The following is a 21,347-nucleotide window of genomic DNA, read 5'->3' on the forward strand; positions in this document are numbered from 1 at the left end:
TCTGGTAGAATAAGACTTTTAAATGATGATTTTGAATTATAAATATTTAAAGACGTTCATTAGGATATGATTTGCTTTGATTTTGTTTGATATCTAACAAGTAATATTTTCTTCGGGTTGGTGCGGTGAAAATTTGTGTTTAACTCGGGGGCAAAATTTGTTTAACCCTCATGCCTTGGAACCCTCGCAACGCTCAAGATTCCATTGTTAGAACCACACAGAATAATAGTTATTTGTTTTACAATGGGGACAAAGTTGTTGTTTAACCTCTCGTGCTAATATGATAGCCGAAGCAAGCGAAAGATTCCAATATAGAACCACGAGCATAGCTAGCGGTTCAAAAAGTGAATCTTGAACATTGAAAGGGATTTAAAGCATGAAGGCAAGTCATAATTTCAAGGCACAAATTTTGCCACAAACAAAATCAAATCCAAATGAACGTTATTTATTTTATTTTATTTACATTAGCCAAGAACCTCACCAGATATCACTAAAGGGGAGAAGTGGTCAAAAAGTAGGCGACAAAACCTCGCGTGATTTGTGCACAAGCAAAAGACCTCATACATATTATTACAGTTTTTTGAGATTAATTGGATATTACCTTTTCCGCGGCGGCTGCAGCCTGCTTGTTGTCGGCGGTGGCTTTCATATTCTCCTTGTTGATGAGCACTTTGTTGTGTGACGTCGGTTGTTGCTTGACGGCGGGTTTCTGTTGTTGGCCGGCGGGGGCAGAGTTTTCTTGTTTGTTCTGTTAAGTTACTATTCGTTACTAACTTTTCAGTGGCAAATAAGCACAAAGCCCGCCAGTCGGGAAGATGCATGTAACTACGAGCTATTACCAAAGAGAATTTGAAAACGAGGTGTATTGTCAAAGAAAATTTTGTAGCCACGTAAATTTACTGCCATCTTTCGACACGTAATTAAAACTTTTAAAACGTCATTTGACTTTGATCGTTATTCTATCGCTGATATGTGTTAAATTTGTTAAATAAAAAAGTGGCGCCATCTTACCGGGCACAACCTAATCAATCAATCAATCAAAATATTTATTGTTAGGTTATGGCGCCATCGCTCGAAACGATGCCGCCATACCTTTGGCCTTTGATCTATTAGATGGCGCCACTTTTAGATATTTAGTAAAAGAATAAGGATCAAAGTCTAATCATGTGTCGAAAGGATGGCAGTGAATTTACTGTAGCTACAAAGTTTTCTTTGACAATCCACCTTTATTTCAAATTCTCTTTGGTAATGGCTCTAAAAGCCGGCAACGACCCATGCGTTAAAGATCTATATTAAATTAGTCGAGTCAACTTTTGTTTGGTAACAAACATGACGTTACTTGATCGAGCAGTTAAATTGGTTGTTGTAATTCGCAAGTAAGTTCTTGCACCGTATACACTATACGGGATGTTTATTTAGTCACCTGCAATAATTTACGGGGTGAATATATACTATATATAGGTTATACTGAGCAACTTTTACTATGGGACCAACCTCGAAATCGACCAACTTCCAAATCATATGTAAAATTACAGGTTTTATAAAAATGAAATGTTGTCAATTTCGTGTTTCGAATTTGACAGCTTCACGAGATGGCGCTGTACAGCTCCAAACATTTTTCGGGAAAGTTGACGTTTGACAATGGGGTTGGCAACTGTCAAAGGTTTGCATAGATGGCGTCATCATAGCTTGCCCCTGTCTCTAGTTTTGTTTTATGAGATTTGGCTTAAAGTACTGGAATCCAGGTCACAAAATTAAAAAAAAAAAAACAAGAATTTGACACAATTCTAGGGATTGACAGGGCAAGCTATGATGGCGCCATCTGTTTAATACTTCGACCGGCCAACCCCATTCAGTGACCGCAAAACATATGGCATAGTACAGCGCCATATGTTTCAGATGTCAAAATAAGGAGCACGTTTTTTTCTTAGACTTTATCTCTCTATTATAATCAATTCTCTTTGATAATACTCGCATATAAAAGATAGTTTCTGAATAAATTAAAAAATAAAACCATTACAATTTTTTCCCACCTCACGGTTTATAGGGACCGTGCGCGTTGGAGGGTCTGCCATCTTGTGGCCTGAATCGGAACCATAAACATGTACATTTACACGTCACGTGTTTTCTTGTGTATAGTAGGTTCTGCCATCTTGTGGGCTACAGCGGAGCAATAAACATCACATTTACGCCTCGCGCCAAATATCTGACGGCTCCTGTGCTGCCTCCTACAGTTCATGCACGCTCCCTTTAAAGGTAATAACTTTAGGTACAAGTAACCACAGGCGGCCTTACCGCTAATGAGCGGTGTCCAGACAACCTTAGGGTAGACAGTAAAATTGAACGTACCTCAGGGTTGTGCCAGAACACCTTGATGAATCTGTTATTGAGCACGGCCTCCGTGCTTTTGTATGCCACGTTGGCCTCCGTGTGGTTTGAGAACGTGATTAGAGCGCCCTCTGGGTCACCTTCGAAGCACACCTGTATAGAATAGAATAGAATAATTTTTATTAGTAAACACAAACAAGACACATTAAATTACATGATATAACAAAAACAAAGGAAGTATAAAGTGCTACGAAATGGCCTCATCTCAGCATTTTGCTGGTGGCTTCCAGTGCTGATCTTCCGATGAGACCATCAAGTGAGAAAAATCACGAAAGGTAACAGACAAGAAGGAAAAAGACATAAAATAATATAGAGTGAACAAATTGAAAAATAGATAAAAGTTAACGACTAAATTAAGTAAAGATTATTTATATATCAAGCATCGTAAACATAACACTGTATCGGTCCGGTCCAACCATACCTTGGCTGAACATTACAGCTGCATACGCAACAAGCGACAACGGTAGCTACACGAACTAAAAGGCAATCACAGACCAGACCAATATCGAGCGTCCATTATATCAATTTACAACATTTTTATATTATGAAAACAGCATCAGAGGATTCAGAGGAGTATACATGGGAAATCTTTAGTCGCATGTTATTCCCATCACTGTTCCAGATATTTGGGAGAGCCGAAGCCAGCACGTCCCTTTTAACGCTTTGTTGAAATGTAGGGGGTACGCCGAGCGAATGCTGCCCTTGCCCTGAAGTCGCATGTTTATTATTACTATACTCTGTATCTTTAGGTATTTAAAATAAGGTAAACAAAATCTACCTTCAAATGGTTCCTTAAGAGGCTATCAATACCTAAAGCGAGCACACTGTCTATTTGTATCAGAGTAAATGAGATAGCACTGTCGCATGTTACTGGGCCTGGGCAAGGGAATAATAAGAAAAATATTTAAATAAAAAAAAGTGGATTATTAGTGTAATATTTTACTCAAAAGCGGTTTAGATATAAATGTTTTGAAATTGTGATTTTAATTGCAGACCCATAAGTCAAAACAATAAAGACATAAAACCGTTTAATTGTGATGTTAAGACCAATCTTTGCAATTATTTTCTATCGAGCCGATTTGGTTCAATCATGTATCGAGTACAACCACGGTCTTTGAAATATAATTAATATGAACATATATTTTTCTTTCTTAACTAAAACAAAGCCTTTCTTAAAAAACTGTTTAAGTAACATCAATTTCAAGGACATTGGGTGTTGACAGCCTCTTAAGCCAGTTGAGGGTAGATGAAAACGTTACATGATCAAATAATGTAGGTTTAAAGTCAGGTCGTTCAGTGATTCAGGCGGTTTTGTATTTGGTTGGTTAACCAATAAATATTATAACTACCCGAAAAATTACAAATTGTTTGTTTACTTTTATTTAAATACTTAGTTAAAGATACAGAGTATAAATTCATACTAAATCGTCTTTCACCTGTCAGTGTTTGATCCTTTCGCATTTTCGCAAAGGTTAGCTAGAAGAGATCCTTTTTAGAGACAAGTTCGCCTTTATACATAAAATTTTTATTTTTGTTTTGTTTTGTCTGTTTTATCTAAATGTCAAATGCAACAAAGTGACATACATACATACATTATGTCTACGTAAACCCCTTATTTATAAAACATTTCGAAAAAAGACATATCGTCAAGTGACAAACAAAACTCACTAATTACCACCACTTGTTCATGGCCATAATGAACCATATTACTACTAAAATAAGGTTGATTTTTTAAAATTATTTTTTAGTGATTAGTGAGTATTGCTTGTCACCTGACGATATACTCTAGCAAACCCACTTTGTCGGTAGAAAAACGCGCGAAAATCTAATTTTCCATGGCAAAATTGTCGCCCGTTAGTACTGACGGAAAAGGCTTGACAAACTGTATTTCATGGCAAAGAGAATGAAGAATACCAAGTGTGCTTACTCCATACAACGGTTTTGTTATCAAAAATACTATTATTTTCGTAGTCGACATCTAGCGTCAAGGAGGTTTTTGTTACACGATGTTTGTTGTGAACCGCTGGTGGCCTGGCGGTAAGAGCGTGCGACTTTCAATCCGGAGGTCGCGGGTTCAAACCCCGGCTCGTGCCAATGAGTTTTTCGGAACTTACGTACGAAATATCATTTGATATTTACCAGTCGAGTTTCGGTGAAAGTAAACATCGTGAGAAAACCGGATATAGGGACTGCTATGCGTTGTCAGCATTCCGCGCGGCTACGGAAGGCCCGACGCATAGCTCGCTCCTCAGTTGTCTCCCGGTCGTGATTGGTGAAATACACGTCTTAATTAAGTACTGCCGCATTTCATATTATATACTCCCAGATATCCTATAGTGGTGACCCCGAATGAACATTAATTGAGTGCACCTTGAACTTTTACGGCAGTGAATTATAATATTATTTTGCATACAGACTTAAGTAATAATTATTTTATGGGGATCTGGTTGAGTTAAATTCGTAATCGTCTTGAGTGCGCGTGTGTTTGCGTGTGCTATCGGGCAGACAACTCCCCGGCTCCAGGGTCATCGGAAGCAAATTTAAGAGGTGTAGCAGAATGTCTCCGACACCACCAACCCCACAAACAACAACTATTGAATTATCCGCTATATCATTAGCTGCAAAGATACCTGATTTTTGGCAGGACCAGCCGCGACTATGGTTTTTGCAGGTGGAAGCTATTTTAGCACAACAAAAGGCAGGTGATCAATCAAACTACAATATGGTCATCGCAAAATTAGGAAAGCAAGCAATTCAGCAAGTTGCGGATATCCTTGAGAAGCCGCCTAGTGAGAACAAATTCGATACTCTGAAGGCCAGATTGCTTAGTGTTTACGAGGAGACAGAAGCGAAGAGGTTACAGCAATTGATGTCAGACATGGAATTGGGTGAGCAACGACCATCTCAGCTACTGAGGAGAATGCGTGACCTTGCGCGTGATAAAATTCCGGACGACACTTTAGTCTATTTTTGGCAAGGTCATCTACCACCATCGGTAAGGGCAGTCGTAGCGTCAGCAGAATCAAAAAACTTAGAAAGCCTTGCAAGTATTGCCGACAAGGTCATGGAGACGTTTAAACCGAATGAAGTCGCCTCAATTCAGACAACATCGCGCCAAAGTTCACCGAATGATTTTATAACAGCGGAATTAGCGAAGATTAACAGCCGCATCAGTGAATTAGCCAGCTCTAGTGGACGAGGTAGGAGCCGAAGGAGGAACCGCAGCCAGGGACGTGCACGTAGTCGCTCACGCAACAACAGCCGCTCTGGGAGGACCCCTAACAGCCCTGATTGGTTGTGTTTCTACCATTACCGATACAAGACCAAGGCCAATAAGTGCGTGCAGCCATGCAGCTGGAAAGGACAGTCGCCGACGGGAAACTAGACACCGTGCAGACGTTTTCGGCGGAACCCTGCACCTTGGTAAATAATTATCGCCTTAGTGTAATAGATAGAAACTCTGGTTTTAAATTTTTGGTCGATACAGGCGCAAATGTGAGTGTGATTCCAAAAAACTTTAAATTTGCGAAAGACTCTTTACAATCCGTTAAAAATTGCAAGTTATACGCCGCGAATAACACTGAGATTAAGTCATATGGATACGTCACATTAACGTTAAATTTGAATTTGAGACGTACTTTTAAGTGGAATTTTATTGTATGTGATGTTAAACAACCTATTATTGGAGCAGATTTTTTGCATAATTATAGACTCATTGTGGATTTGTATGGCAAAAAGTTAGTTGATAATTTGACAAGTATTTATGTAATTGGTACGATCATAAACCATACTGACTCATCAATTAATTTAATTAGTACGGATAACAAGGCATATCATTTGTTGCACAGGTACCCAGAACTTTTAAAGCCGTTGTCGTTTATCGAGGCACCTAAACACAATATTTATCATCATATAGAGACGACAGGGCCTCCGATACATCAAAGAACTAGACCGCTGCCTCCTGATAGGTACGAAAAAGCAAAAAAGGAATTTCAAACAATGGTGGAGATGGGCATTTGCAGGCCATCTAAGAGTCCGTGGTCTAGTCCTTTGCATATTGTTCCTAAAAAAGATGGAGAGATTCGTCCGTGTGGCGATTACAGAGCTCTGAACGCGGTCACGAAACCGGATCGTTACCCTATTGCGAGAGTACACGACTTCACCTATCTACTAGCAGGTAAGTCCATATTTTCTTGTGTAGATATTCGTAGAGCTTATCATAACATCATGGTACATCCTGAAGACGTGGAGAAGACGGCCATTACGACTCCGTTTGGGTTGTACGAGTTTCCTAGAATGAGTTTCGGCCTAAGAAACGCTTGCCAGACTTTCCAGCGTTTTATGAATAACACCGTTTTAAGAGATTTTGATTTTGTGTATTGTTATTTAGATGACATACTTGTTGCTTCTCTCTCAGAGGAAGAACACGACGGTCATCTCGAACAATTATTTAAAAGGCTTAGCGAATTTGGTATCACCATCAATCTACAGAAATGTACGTTTAAAGAGAAGAAATTAGAATTCCTAGGTTACGAGATATCAACTGAAGGTTTTAGACCACTGGAAAGTAAGGTTCAAGCTATTAAAGACTATCCTAAACCGCAAACAGTTAATCAGTTGCGAACATTTTTAGGCATGATTAACTTTTATAGACCACATTTGCCACACGCGGTACAACATCAAGAATTATTACTTAGGTACATTCACAAAGCTAAACGTAACGACAAAACACCTATAGTGTGGACACAGGAAGCTGACGAAGCGTTCCGACAATGTAAGATTAGCTTAGAGAATGCTGCTATGCTAGCATACCCACTTGCCACGGTACCTATTTCTTTATTTGCAGACTCTAGCAACACGTGCGTTGGTTCTGTTATACAACAATATGTTGACGGTAATTGGAAACCCTTAGCTTATTTTTCTAAGAAGCTAACTTCTGCACAAATGAAATACAGTACTTACGATAAAGAACTACTAGCTATTTATTTGTCTGTACAACATTTTAGGTATCTGCATGAAGGCAGAGAACTAATTATTTTTACAGATCATAAACCTTTGATATATGCTTTTAGTAAATTGAATAGCGACAGTAACAAAGAGATTCCTAGACGAACAAGACAGTTACTTTTCATAAGTGAGTTCACTACTGATATAAGACATATACAGGGTAAGGACAACGTAGTTGCCGATGCATTATCTAGAATAGAGACTGTTGCTCTTCAAAATATTGCGATCGATTATTTCATGTTATCGAAGGCACAGAAAAATGATGACGAGTTAAAAACTTTATTGCAAAATGATAAATTACAATTTAAAGAGATAATGTTGCCTAATTGCACTTATACTGTTTACTGTGAATTATCTACAGGTAATGCGAGACCGTACATTCCTGAGCAATTTCGTCGCGATGTTTTCAAAAGTGTTCATAATTTAAGTCATCCAGGTGTACGAACGTCACGTAAGATGGTTTCTAACAGGTTTTTCTGGACAAACATGAACAAAGATGTAGGTCTTTGGGCCAAAACCTGCGTTGCATGCCAGAAATCCAAGGTCGCGCGACACACCAAATCGACTCCAGGTAAGTATCCAGAGGTAGACAGATTCGAGCACATACATGTAGATTTGGTCGGACCTTTACCAACGTCATCTGAAGGTTGTAGGTATTTGCTTACTATAATAGACCGTGCCACCGGTTGGCCTGAAGCGTTCCCATTACAGGACATATCGGCAGAAACAGTAGCACAAACAATATATGACGGTTGGATAGTTCGATTCGGGTGTCCAGTTACTTTAACTAGTGATCAAGGTAAACAATTTGAAAGTAACCTTTTCCGACAGTTAATGAAGTACATAGGAACGGAAAAGCTTAGAACTACACCATACCACCCGGAGAGTAATTCTGTCCTTGAACGCTGGCATAGATCTTTGAAAGCAGCGTTGCAAGCACGCATTAATAGTACCTCATGGGTTACTGAGCTAAACACCGTTTTATTAGGTCTCCGTACAGTACCTAGATTGGATACTGGTGTTAGTGCCGCTCAATTGGTTTATGGTTGTTCCATACGTTTACCAGCCGAATTTTTTTGTAATGTCGATAAAAATGTAACTGAACCACATTCCATGTTAAGTAAAATTAAAGAGAAAATACGGAATTTGACACCGAGACCATATTGTCATCATAGTAGTAATAACAAATTCTTTGTTAGTCCTGACCTTAAAACTTGTAGTTATGTATTTGTTCGTCGAATTGTAAAAACATCCTTACAAACGCCTTACGAAGGGCCGTATAAAGTAATTTCAAGGAATGACAAGGTTTTCAAAATTCAATTGGAAGACCGTGAAGTAAATATGTCAATTGACAGGTTAAAACCTGCGTATTTACTAAATGAAAAAGTGAATTCATCACAAAAAAGAATTACTCCAAGTACACCACAAGCGAGTAGCGGAATCGCTCCGCCTATGCCTAGCGTCGCACCCTATGTGACGCGTAGTGGTCGGATGGTTAAGAAATCTGTTCGATTTTGTGATGAATAAACTTAATCAGAGTTAGTAGGTTATATTTTTGCAATTAAGTATTTTAATGTAACAACATGTAATTTAGATTGCATGATTTTATTAGAAAATATTCAGAACAATTTGCACTTCACTTTAAGCAGCGAAACATATAATACCTAACTAATTATGGGTAACTATGGTAGCAAGAAAGATTCGGATAATACAGATAAATCAAGTACGTTGACGGCAGAAGCATCAATTAACGTTTCTGGGATAGCTACCCAGTTGAATACATTTAGTATTGTTTTAGTAGTAATTGTTATAATTCTACTAGTATTTTTGCTGTACTACTTTTATAGTAGTTGCAAAAGGAAGATGAACAAATGGTTCACCAGACGAGTCCAGGTCCTGGCACAGGATCAGTTGACTTCAGGAGTTAAGGCCACTTCAAGTCAGCCTCAACAAATATTTTTAAAGGTTTAAAGTGCAGTGCGGATTATTATTATTGTGTATAAGTGTCAAAATTATTGTGCTAAAATCATTTTAGTTTTAAGCCAATGAAATTCTATTTTAAGATTGGTATTGAGTACTTACCTACAATGCATTGTACCTATTCTAGAGTCAACTTTATTACAACATTGTACTTAATAAACGTAAGTAATCATGTTACATTGTGTTCTGTTATCGCTCGCTCTTGAATTCCAGGTAGGAGCAGCGCGGTATTGTTTACGAGGCACATTTTTATTTAAATTAAAAGTACAGTCGGATATAATTTAAAATTGATAAGTGGTAACAGACACAATAAAATTAAAAATAAATTAGATTCATTTATTGGTTTTTTTTACATTGTTTGACAATTTAAAAACATAATTAGATATCTTTTGTATTATCTTTAAGATTATTTTTGGAAATTTTTTGTAAAAATTTTTTTGGGGGGGACGACTATAGGGACTGCTATGCGTTGTCAGCATTCCGCGCGGCTACGGAAGGCCCGACGCATAGCTCGCTCCTCAGTTGTCTCCCGGTCGTGATTGGTGAAATACACGTCTTAATTAAGTACTGCCGCATTTCATATTATATACTCCCAGATATCCTATACCGGACTAATCCCAACAAGGCCTAGTTTTATGCTTTGGGTTGGAAGGTCAGATGGCAGTCGCTTTCGTAAAAACTAGTGCCTACGCCAAATCTTGGGATTAGTAGTCAAGCGGACCCCAGGCTCCCATGAGCCGTGGCAATATGCCGGGACAACGCTAGGAAGAAGAGGATGTTTGTTCTTTCGTTTTATTTGTTAATTAACACACTGCCAACATTTTCGTCGCGCTACGCTCGTAGCCGACATCCCAGCGTTTTCCCGCTTTGTAGAGGAAGGCGGCTACGTACAGAGAACGGGTACGGGGTTCCTGGAACTCAATGTATTATGAACTCAAAGCGTACTAACCTGTATATTAACTATTTTGCCGAACTTGCCGAAATGGTTGTTCAAGTGTGTGATGTCGTTTAGACCTCGGGGGACTTTCTTCACTTCCAATGAGCAGTTGGCACCAGAATTCGGGACTCGAGGGGGCACTGTACAAAAAACAATAACAATGAAGAAATTTTCAAAAAAGAGAATGGGTAGTTCGTCTACGTTAGGTTGGCTCGCCAACAAAGCTCGGAAACCGGTTAAATTTCCAACCCGTTATTATTATGTACTTGGCGCAAAACCTTTTAATTTCGGTTTGGATCGTGAAACCGTTATTTTTAAATCTGTTTTTAGGAAAACCTTTCTATACATTTCTTGTCAGATTAACCAATTTAGAACAATGAAAACCGGTTTCTTCATATGTGAGTGTCATTGTTTACGCGGCCGGCCATTTCGTCGCTCGTCGAATAAACCGGCTAATTTAGTAATATATACAATAAAGTTCTTGAATCGTTTGCGTTTTTATTGTAGGAGGGCATCCCAATATGGGACTTGGTCTGAATGTAGCTGCCTGTGGAAAGAAACAGTCGGCGATAAAAGCTAGTACCAATGAATGATGGCCTTAAATAGTACATTACGATACAAGTGCGAAAAATAGGAAATTCGAAACGAGTGGCGATAAATTAAAACACGACCGAAGGGAGTGTTTTAAATCGACACGAGTTGCGAATTACCTATTCGCACATGTATCGTACAACGTTTTACAGTACATATGGCCCTTAAAATGTTCGACACAGTAACGTAATATGCTACTTCTCGCACTAGTGCTATAAAGTAGCCCCATATGTACTGTAAAATACATACATACAGTACATATGGGGCTACTTTATAGCACTAGTGCGAGAAGTAGCATATTACGTTACTGTGTCGAACATTTAAAGGGCCATATGTACTGTAAAACGTTGTACGATACATGTGCGAATAGGTAATTCGCAACTCGTGTCGATTTAAAACACTCCCTTCGGTCGTGTTTTAATTTATCGCCACTCGTTTCGAATTTCCTATTTTTCGCACTTGTATCGTAATGTACTATTTTCTACTCGTTGACTGTAATTTGGGTACTTTTAATGTATGGGCTCCCAACTTAACTATAATATTCATTTCGAAACGATTTAGTCAACTATAATGAAATTGACCAATCACAGCTCGCCACGGTCAAGAGGACGAAACAAAACGATAGCTCAAATTAATTATTTGTTTTAGGTTGTATAGTAGAAACAATTGCTTCATAAGTTATAAACGCACACGTGACACCCTTAATATAGCAATATACATTGACTACGAAAAGAGCTTACCATTGCTTGTTAGTCTCCATAGGCTACGGTGGCCAAAATCGAGAAAAAAACTGTCTTAAAATTGAATTTAGTGCAGAGCAAGTACCAGGGCCTCATGAGTTACGAGAAGGTGTCGTTGCCCACCCCGCCGGGTTTCGGCGACCGGGGCGCGTACGAGTATGAAGGTATACATAACATACATAATTATATGTATTAGTCTATCTTTTATACATTATATAAGTAGTAGTATTTAACTATTTATATATTTTTAATATTATTTGACTTCATGTTTAATTTTTTCCTTATTATTTGTTATTATTTTTTCCTGCACCAACATACACAAATGTCTCTGTTTGACCCAATGGTTGACCGGTAGAGAATGCCTTTTGGCATTAAGTTCGCCATTTGTACATTTTTCTTTATGTGTGCAATAAAGTTTAAATAAATAAATAAATGAATAAGGTATCGCGGCTGCTATTAAAGTCAGTTTATCGACTCTTCACGCAGACGAAATGTTGAGGACTTTAGGAAAAGCTATGATAATAAAAAGAATGCACTCACTCCTCCCGCCGAGCCGGTTGTAGTCGAAGTTCTTCTTGTTGGGCGCCGGCGGCCGCGGCGCGCCCGGCGGCGGGCCCGCGGGCGCCGCGTGCAGTCTGCAATGTTACATTTATATACTTAGTTAGTGTTAGTGCTTCTGGCCATTTTCCGCAAATCGACAACCATTAACACTTATACCTTTAAACGAGCTCTAACGATTTCGCTGAAATTTGGTATATGGGGGTTTTTTGGGGGTATACAATCTATCTAGATTAGTCTTATGTTTGGGAAAACGCGTGTTTTCGAGTTTTCATGCGTTTTTCTTTCGACGCAGAATATGGTCGCTAATTTCGTGATGCCGGCCACTGTCCGTCTGGTCCAGCGGGTTAAGACGCGGACTGCTAAACGAGTGTTACGGGTTCGAATCTCGCCCGGTGACTAACTTTTGTTTTTTTTTTATATGTTCAAGTTTATATATAATTTTTTAATTTTTTTGTTTAAGACAAGTTTAATTTAGTAAAAAAATTTCCTATGTAGACCTAATAGATGGCGTTACTCTGTGACAAGTGCTGTAAGGTTAAAATCGATTGTAAATAATAATAATTGTCAGTTAACATTTTACGTGAAACGAGCTAGCGCTACTCTAACCACCCCAGCTCCTCCACGAAGCCTAGCAAAGTTTTCAGGTTGCAAATTGCCTCTCCTAGTGTGCACGGAGTCCCTAGGTATTTGTTCCTGTATACTTCTACCTGTTTGCAGTCTAGGAGAATATGTTTTGTTGTTTCTTCTTCTTCCATGCACGCACATACATTTATATATATTTCTTTTATTTATTTAGGTACTTTCAATCTAAAGATTACGCCAGTCCCATCGTACCTTAAACTAAATTACAATCAATCATCAATCACGGCCTGACAGTATACTGACTAATAGAATTACACATAAATAAATATACCTCCTTTGCCTCTTCTGAATTTGGTGTCGCTAAGATGCTTTGCGCCTACATCTAACCTATTAAGATTTATTGACTTCAACAATATTTTTCTTTTACCTTCGTTCCGCACACATTCCACCAATACATGTTGAACATCCTCTACAACATTGCAAGTTTCGCAGTTCGGGAATAGCTCTTCCAAACTATACTTTACAGTACATATACGGTACTTTACCACACTAGTGCGATAATAGGAAATTAAAAACCGGCCAAGTGCGAGTCGGACCATCACGGTTCATGAGATACAGCCTGGTGACAGACGGACGGAAGGACAGACAGCGGAGTCTTAGTAATAGGGTCCCGTTTTACCCTTTAGGTACGGAACCCTAAAAACAGCAAAAAAATTACGTTTGTTGTATGGGAGGCCCCTTAAACATTTATTGTATTTCGTTTTTTAGTATTTGTTGTTACAGCGGCAACAGAAATACATCATCTGTGAAAATTTCAACTGTCTAACTATCACGGTTCATGAGATACAGCCTGGTGACAGACGGACGGACGAACGGACAGCGGAGTCTTAGTAATAGGGTCTCGTTTTACCCTTTGGGTACGGAACCCTAATATGACTGCCCCCGCCCGGGCCCGGGCCGCACCCGATGTCCGGTGTGAGTGTACGCGTCCTGTGTTCAGTAGGTACCTGGGTATGGGTATGAGCTCTCTAGGCGGGAGGTAGGGATTGCAAACCGGATTGATTTTCAATCCGGCCGGATCCGGCCGGATTTTGGCCATAACCCGGCCGGATCCGGCCGGACCGGATCCGGTTTGGTATAGGGATATTAAAGTTAATTAAATGGCATATTTTTCTAGTTTTTTGCATAATACGTATTCCTAAATCTATAATTTAAGTTAATAAATAACTACTTATCAATAAAATAGAACTTAGCAGTAAAAAGTGTGACACTGTCAATATCACTTTAAAAACAAAATATGAAATCGGTCATATATTATATCTAACCATTCACAAGTGCTCAAATATTCGTTTACAATTGTAAATTTGATTAGTTTCCAAAGCCCGGTAATGGGATGTGGGGGGGGAATTGGAACTCCTTGAAAGGACAAGTTTTCGTAACTGTTGTTTGATTGAATTCTTTGTTACGTTGACATCCATTCCAGTAAGAAAATAAGATATTTTACTATTAACCAAAATGATATTAAATTTGCCCTCTTTTTTCCGAGAAAGTAGGAGACTGTATTATTTAAAAAATTAACTTTTTCCTAATTTACAGATAAAGATAGTTTATTATTCAAGTAGGCATATTACAATGCGCTTATGAAACAGAAAACTATATTGTTAAAATTATAGGGAATGGAGCACGACACGTCGATCTCATGCGAAAAATAATAGAGTGTAGGATTGAAATCCATCGCGGAAAGAGACTCTCTAAGAATAGTTACATGGATCAAATAAAGAATTGGCTAGACGTAGAGTAGCATGTACCAGGAGATGAAGGAAATTGCATAAGATTGGATGAAATTATAAATACAAAAGATTCTCTCGTAAAGAATAGAAAATAACCAATATTTTATATATAAGTATATGTATAAATATCCGAGCAAAATATCTGAAAAAAAAAATCTGAGCAAACTAAAGATTATCAATGTTATCATATATTCATTCACACATAATATATCACATATTGATTAGCCCAACTCTAGTCGGTTGAGTACCGCCGACTTAATCCTGCTCATTTGTTTACTTTTAATCTCCTATCACAACATTAACCTTCTCTTTATAATAAATTACAAATGCCTTCCATAGCATCTCCATTCTTTTATTTTTCCTTCTATAACAGTATTTGTGTAATCGTCATATCGTGCCACCAACATGAAAGGCAACTTCTGTTCCCAGTCATCGTCATATATATTTTTATTTAACTAAATTTAAACTTTTTCATTCGTTTTACGCTCTGTTCAACTTCATACCTCTCATCCGTCGCCTTTTCCTTATCTAAAACGCACAGTGCGTGCTGTATTTAGGCGTTTCTTTTATTTTACCGGATCCGGCCCGGATCCGGCGATTTTTACCGGATCCGGTAGCTCCTGAAAAGTGCCGGATCCGGCCGGATTACCGGATCCGCCGGACCGGATTGCAATCCCTAGCGGGAGGGCAGGCGGCGGGTAGGGCGGGTAGCCCCCGCCCGGGCCCGGGCCGCACCCGATGTCCGGTGTGAGTGTACGCGTCCTGTGTTCAGTAGGTACCTGGGTATGGGTATGAGCTCTCTAGGCGGGAGGGCAGGCGGCGGGTAGGGCGGGTAGCCCCCGCCCGGGCCCGGGCCGCACCCGATGTCCGGTGTGAGTGTACGCGTCCTGTGTTCAGTAGGTACCTGGGTATGGGTATGAGCTCTCTAGGCGGGAGGGCAGGCGGCGGGTAGGGCGGGTAGCCCCCGCCCGGGCCCGGGCCGCACCCGATGTCCGGTGTGAGTGTACGCGTCCTGTGTTCAGTAGGTACCTGGGTATGGGTATGAGCTCTCTAGGCGGGAGGGCAGGCGGCGGGTAGGGCGGGTAGCCCCCGCCCGGGCCCGGGCCGCACCCGATGTCCGGTGTGAGTGTACGCGTCCTGTGTTCAGTAGGTACCTGGGTATGGGTATGAGCTCTCTAGGCGGGAGGGCAGGCGGCGGGTCGGGCGGGTAGCCCCCGCCCGGGCCCGGGCCGCACCCGATGTCCGGTGTGAGTGTACGCGTCCTGTGTTCAGTAGGTACCTGGGTATGGGTATGAGCTCTCTAGGCGGGAGGGCAGGCGGCGGGTAGGGCGGGTAGCCCCCGCCCGGGCCCGGGCCGCACCCGATGTCCGGTGTGAGTGTACGCGTCCTGTGTTCAGTAGGTACCTGGGTATGGGTATGAGCTCTCTAGGCGGGAGGGCAGGCGGCGGGTAGGGCGGGTAGCCCCCGCCCGGGCCCGGGCCGCACCCGATGTCCGGTGTGAGTGTACGCGTCCTGTGTTCAGTAGGTACCTGGGTATGGGTATGAGCTCTCTAGGCGGGAGGGCAGGCGGCGGGTAGGGCGGGTAGCCCCCGCCCGGGCCCGGGCCGCACCCGATGTCCGGTGTGAGTGTACGCGTCCTGTGTTCAGTAGGTACCTGGGTATGGGTATGAGCTCTCTAGGCGGGAGGGCAGGCGGCGGGTAGGGCGGGTAGCCCCCGCCCGGGCCCGGGCCGCACCCGATGTCCGGTGTGAGTGTACGCGTCCTGTGTTCAGTAGGTACCTGGGTATGGGTATGAGCTCTCTAGGCGGGAGGGCAGGCGGCGGGTAGGGCGGGTAGCCCCCGCCCGGGCCCGGGCCGCACCCGATGTCCGGTGTGAGTGTACGCGTCCTGTGTTCAGTAGGTACCTGGGTATGGGTATGAGCTCTCTAGGCGGGAGGGCAGGCGGCGGGTAGGGCGGGTAGCCCCCGCCCGGGCCCGGGCCGCACCCGATGTCCGGTGTGAGTGTACGCGTCCTGTGTTCAGTAGGTACCTGGGTATGGGTATGAGCTCTCTAGGCGGGAGGGCAGGCGGCGGGTAGGGCGGGTAGCCCCCGCCCGGGCCCGGGCCGCACCCGATGTCCGGTGTGAGTGTACGCGTCCTGTGTTCAGTAGGTACCTGGGTATGGGTATGAGCTCTCTAGGCGGGAGGGCAGGCGGCGGGTAGGGCGGGTAGCCCCCGCCCGGGCCCGCGCCGCACCAGATGTCCGGCGTCAGCGGGTTGTACTCTGGAACGATGTTATTTTATTATACGAGGGGTCAAAAACATCACCTAATTATCACAGAAACTCTCAACATTGTAAACCTCTTTTAAATACAAATGAGACTAAACGAAGTTTTAGAACAATTTATTTAACAAACAAAACACATTCCAGATATACAAGTCAGACAATATTTCCAATTCCAACTTGTGCGTTAACATTTGAATCCCTCACTGCGCTCAGGATTCTGTGTTAGAATCTCTCGCTACGCTCAGGATTCAATTAAAGAATCCTTTGCTTCGCTCAGGATTCCATGTACGCGCACGCCGTAAATATATCATTTTGCTCTCTAGTTACACAATTACTATGTCTTGCCAGTACAAAAGAAACTATAGCAACGTATTAATATTTTCTTTAGCAAAATCTATTAAAAGTAATGTTATGCGCGTCATTCTACAGCCGGGTCCACACAGACCGAGCACACGCGCGAGGCAATTTCCTCACGCACAATACGGCCAGTGCCTCGGCCGAGGCGACGCGCGCGTTTTCCCTCGCGCGAACTCGCCGGGCCGGCTTATAGCGAACTGTTTTTCACGGTTGTTTATTTGAAATAATTACGATGGCCCAACAACCCTTAGACGATCTTGGCCTCCGATCCGACGATAGAGAACGCTATATACTTACCGTATACTTTAAACTAACTAGCGAAGCGAGGCTGACACTGTGACTTACCTGGTACTGGAGGGGGCATGGTCAGCACAGACGTCAACGCAGCATCTTCTAGTATACTTTAAACTAACTAGCGAAGCGAGGCTGACAATGAGACTAACCTGGTACTGGAGGGGGCATGGTCAGCACAGACGTCAACGCAGCATCTTCTAGTATACTTTAAACTAACTAGCGAAGCGAGGCTGACAAAGTGACTTACCTGGTATTGGAGGGGGCATGGTCAGCACAGACGTCAACGCAGCATCTTCTAGTATACTTTTAACTAACTAGCGAAGCGAGGCTGACACTGTGACTTACCTGGTACTGGAGGGGGCATGGTAAGTACAGACGTCAACGCAGCATTTTCTAGCATACTTTAAACTAACGATCGAAGCGAGGCTGACAATGAGACTAACCTGGTACTGGAGGGGGCATGGTCAGCACAGACGTCAACGCAGCATCTTCTAGTATACTTTAAACTAACTAGCGAAGCGAGGCTGACAATGTGACTTACCTGATACTGGAGGGGGCATGGTCAGCACAGACGTCAACGCAGCATCTTCTAGTATACTTTTAACTAACTAGCGAAGCGAGGCTGACAATGTGACTTACCTGGTACTGGAGGGGGCATGGTCAGCACAGACGTCAACGCAGCATCTTCTAGCACTACGGGATCCGCACCGTGGTCCCATTGACATAAGTCCCCTCGCATGCAGTATCCTTTTTCTGTAAAAGAAGATAATCTGATTAGAAAAGTAATATATCACTTCAAAAGAGACTAGGAAACTATTACCATACGACAAAGGAATAACTAACAGATTACAGAATGGCTACCGCGAAAATCTAAATTCGCAAATTGCGGGGATTTTAGTATTTTACTTCAATGAAGGCGTAATTGGATGATCAGATACGGCCCCAGTGTCATGTGATAACCGCCTACATAGATCTAGTATATTTTCTATAAATGTGCTGTACGCGTGCGCCCGTGTGGGACAGAACATACACAATGCGACAAAATTAAAAACACGTTTCATTCCTAACAACGTAACATTCCTGACAACGTATCAAAAATAACGTACGTAATTTGGTCGGGTTATTTGTTGGCCACCATCAAAGAGAATTTAAAATAAAGGTATATGTCAAAGAAAACTTTGTAGTCACGTAAATTTACTGCCATCTTTCGACACATAATTAAAACTTTTAAAACGCCATTTGACTTTGATCCTTATTCTTTTACTTATATGAGTTTAATTTGTTAAATATCAAAAAGTGGCGCCATCTAATAGATCAAAGGCCAAAGTTATGGCGGCATCGTTTCGAGCAATGACGCCATAACCTTTATGTAGTGCCCGGTAATATGGCGCCACTTTTTGAAATATAACAAATTGAACACATATCAGTGAAAGAATAAGGATCAAAGTCAAATGGCGTTCTAAAAGTTTTAATTATGTGTCGAAAGATGGCAGTAAATTTACGTCGCTACAAAGTTTTCTTTGACAATACACCTCTGTTTCAAATTCTGCCTGCCATGCCTCGGCCGCATTGCCTCGGGCGAGGCATGTTTCCGCCGACCGAGTTGCTTCGCGCGGCAATTTCCTCGCGAGGCGGCTCGTTTTGTGTGTAGCAGTCGGGCGGCAAACGCACGCGCGGTCACGATTCCTTCTGTGTGATCCGCCTAATTAATAAAGCTATTTTCGTTGACATGCTGATCATTTTGGAGATTCCCACGTTACATGGCAGTGGTAACGAAATTCGGTTCTATAGGCCCGTCCAGACGGCATGGTCAAATCTATTTTTTTTATTTAATCTTTATTGCAAATAAGAAAACACACTGTACAATAGGCGAACTTTTAGATTTATACTGAATATGAGCTCGAAAATAATAAAAAAAATGCACTCACAACGCGCATATTTGCGTCAAAAAATTGGCATTGTTGCGGAAGCATCTCAATTCAATTCAATTCAAATATACTTTATTCATGTAGGCCTAGCAACAAGCACTTATGAATAGTAAGACAGTATTACATATAATTATCTTAATCTAATTATCAGAGCAATTTATTGATGTTGTAAATATTATTCCATATATAATACTAATGAATATAATTCATAGATATAATTTAATACTAAAACTTTCACAAAATACAGTCATACAAAAAAAAATGTATAAAAAATACTAGTCTAGATTGTTTCTAGAATAAATTCTAAATGTCAAACAAATATAATAAAAACAACAAAGGAAATACATGCATTGGAATATCCATTTCATCATCATTATTCAAATATAATAAATAATTAATCATTTCGAATCACAATTAATCCCACGTTGTTTTATCATTCATGTAGTCTTGTGTGGTATAATAAGCTTTAGAAATAAGTTTACGCTTTACATGATTCTTAAATTTATTAATTGGTAACTCAGTAATATGGTTTGGAAGTTTATTATAAAATCTCACACAATTACCCATGAATGATTTTTTAATTTTATGGAGCCGAGTGAAGGGCACGGCGAGCTTATGTTTATTTCTAGTATTAATATTATGAATGTCACAATTTTTCTTAAAATCGGCAATATTTTTATGCACATACAGAATCTCTCAGTGAGTCTCTATGGTTCATTTTATATATTGCTCGAATAGCCCTCTTCTGCAGAACAAAAATGGTATTTATCTCTGAAGCACCACCCCACAGTAAAATACCATATGACATAATGCTATGGAAGTAACTAAAATATACTAATCTAGTCATCTAGTGGGAAAGATAGTTCATTATTCAAGGCATATTACAAAACGCTTATGAACGTCAAATAAAGCTACACCGGCTCTAACCCTACACCTCTGACCCGAAAAGATTTAAATCCTCTCAATTGGGGGAGGGCATCCCAATGTGGGACACATCTTTTGAAAAACTACAATTTAAATTACTATAGAATTCATGCAATTACATACGAATCAAGTGGGATCGGGGAGCCTATTTAATTTTTTCGTCCACACCACCATTTGATCAGACAGTTCAATCAGATCGGGCGAAAGTCCCGTCTGGACTGGCCTTAAGACTGAAAATGACCTTGTGAGCAGGGATCGGAAACCGGTATTTTTGTATGGGAACGAAAACGGTATTTTTTTCGTTCCTTGTTAATTATTTCCGTTCTAATTGGGCAATCTAATAATACGAAGTCGTTATCTAAAAACACAACAGAGTCCTATATTTGGAGTATAAAATAAACCGAAATATATGTTTATTTCAAAGTTTTTCCAAAAAACCGGTTCCGATCCCTGCTTGTGAGTTTACTTGGTAAAATAATGAAGTAGCGCTTACCGTCAAAGTCTCGACAGCGGCGCTTGTAGTGGTCGGGCTCGCGCGCGCGCGCCGGAGACATGGAGTGCGAGCGGTCGCGGGACCGGTCACGTGACCTGCGAGGAAATACTTATTTGTTTTACAAGGGAGCAAAGTTGTTGTTTAACCGCTCGTGCTAATATTGATACCAGAGCAAGTGAAAGATTCCAAAATTGAACCACAAGCGTAGCGAGTGGTTCGAGAAGTGGAATTTTGAGCGTTGCGAGGGTGTCAAGGCACGAGGGTTAAACAAACTTTGCCTCCTAGTGAAACACGACATTTTTCACCACACCAACGCGAGGAAAATATAATAACTATGAAATACAAAAAAAAAACAAATTAAATCCAAATGAACGTAATTAAATATTTATCATCCAAAGTCATCATTTAAAAGTCAATTCTACCAGCTAATATAAGGAAACTACTCGAAATTTGCTTCTGATTACTTTGCCCCACGTGTGGATAAAATGCAACTTTCTCATTAGTTTTTG

General features: G+C 41.0%; 1 protein-coding gene across 1 annotated transcript in view; it reads right to left on the reverse strand.

Annotated features, from left to right (window-relative positions):
* The window catches only part of LOC133533043 (zinc finger protein swm), a 78,230-nt gene that overhangs the window by 24,208 nt on the left and 32,675 nt on the right, over window positions 1–21,347 (reverse strand). Inside the window, exons 9-15 of the mRNA XM_061871962.1 lie at window positions 20,839–20,933; window positions 18,133–18,246; window positions 16,731–16,839; window positions 12,184–12,278; window positions 10,325–10,452; window positions 2,350–2,481; window positions 602–748 (exon numbers count right to left, since the gene is read on the reverse strand). Coding sequence (XP_061727946.1) covers window positions 602–748; window positions 2,350–2,481; window positions 10,325–10,452; window positions 12,184–12,278; window positions 16,731–16,839; window positions 18,133–18,246; window positions 20,839–20,933 — 820 coding nt within the window. The remainder of the gene's footprint in view (window positions 1–601; window positions 749–2,349; window positions 2,482–10,324; window positions 10,453–12,183; window positions 12,279–16,730; window positions 16,840–18,132; window positions 18,247–20,838; window positions 20,934–21,347) is intronic.

This window comes from Cydia pomonella, chromosome 28 (genome assembly GCF_033807575.1).
Source record: "Cydia pomonella isolate Wapato2018A chromosome 28, ilCydPomo1, whole genome shotgun sequence".
NCBI classification, from domain to species: domain Eukaryota; kingdom Metazoa; phylum Arthropoda; class Insecta; order Lepidoptera; family Tortricidae; genus Cydia; species Cydia pomonella.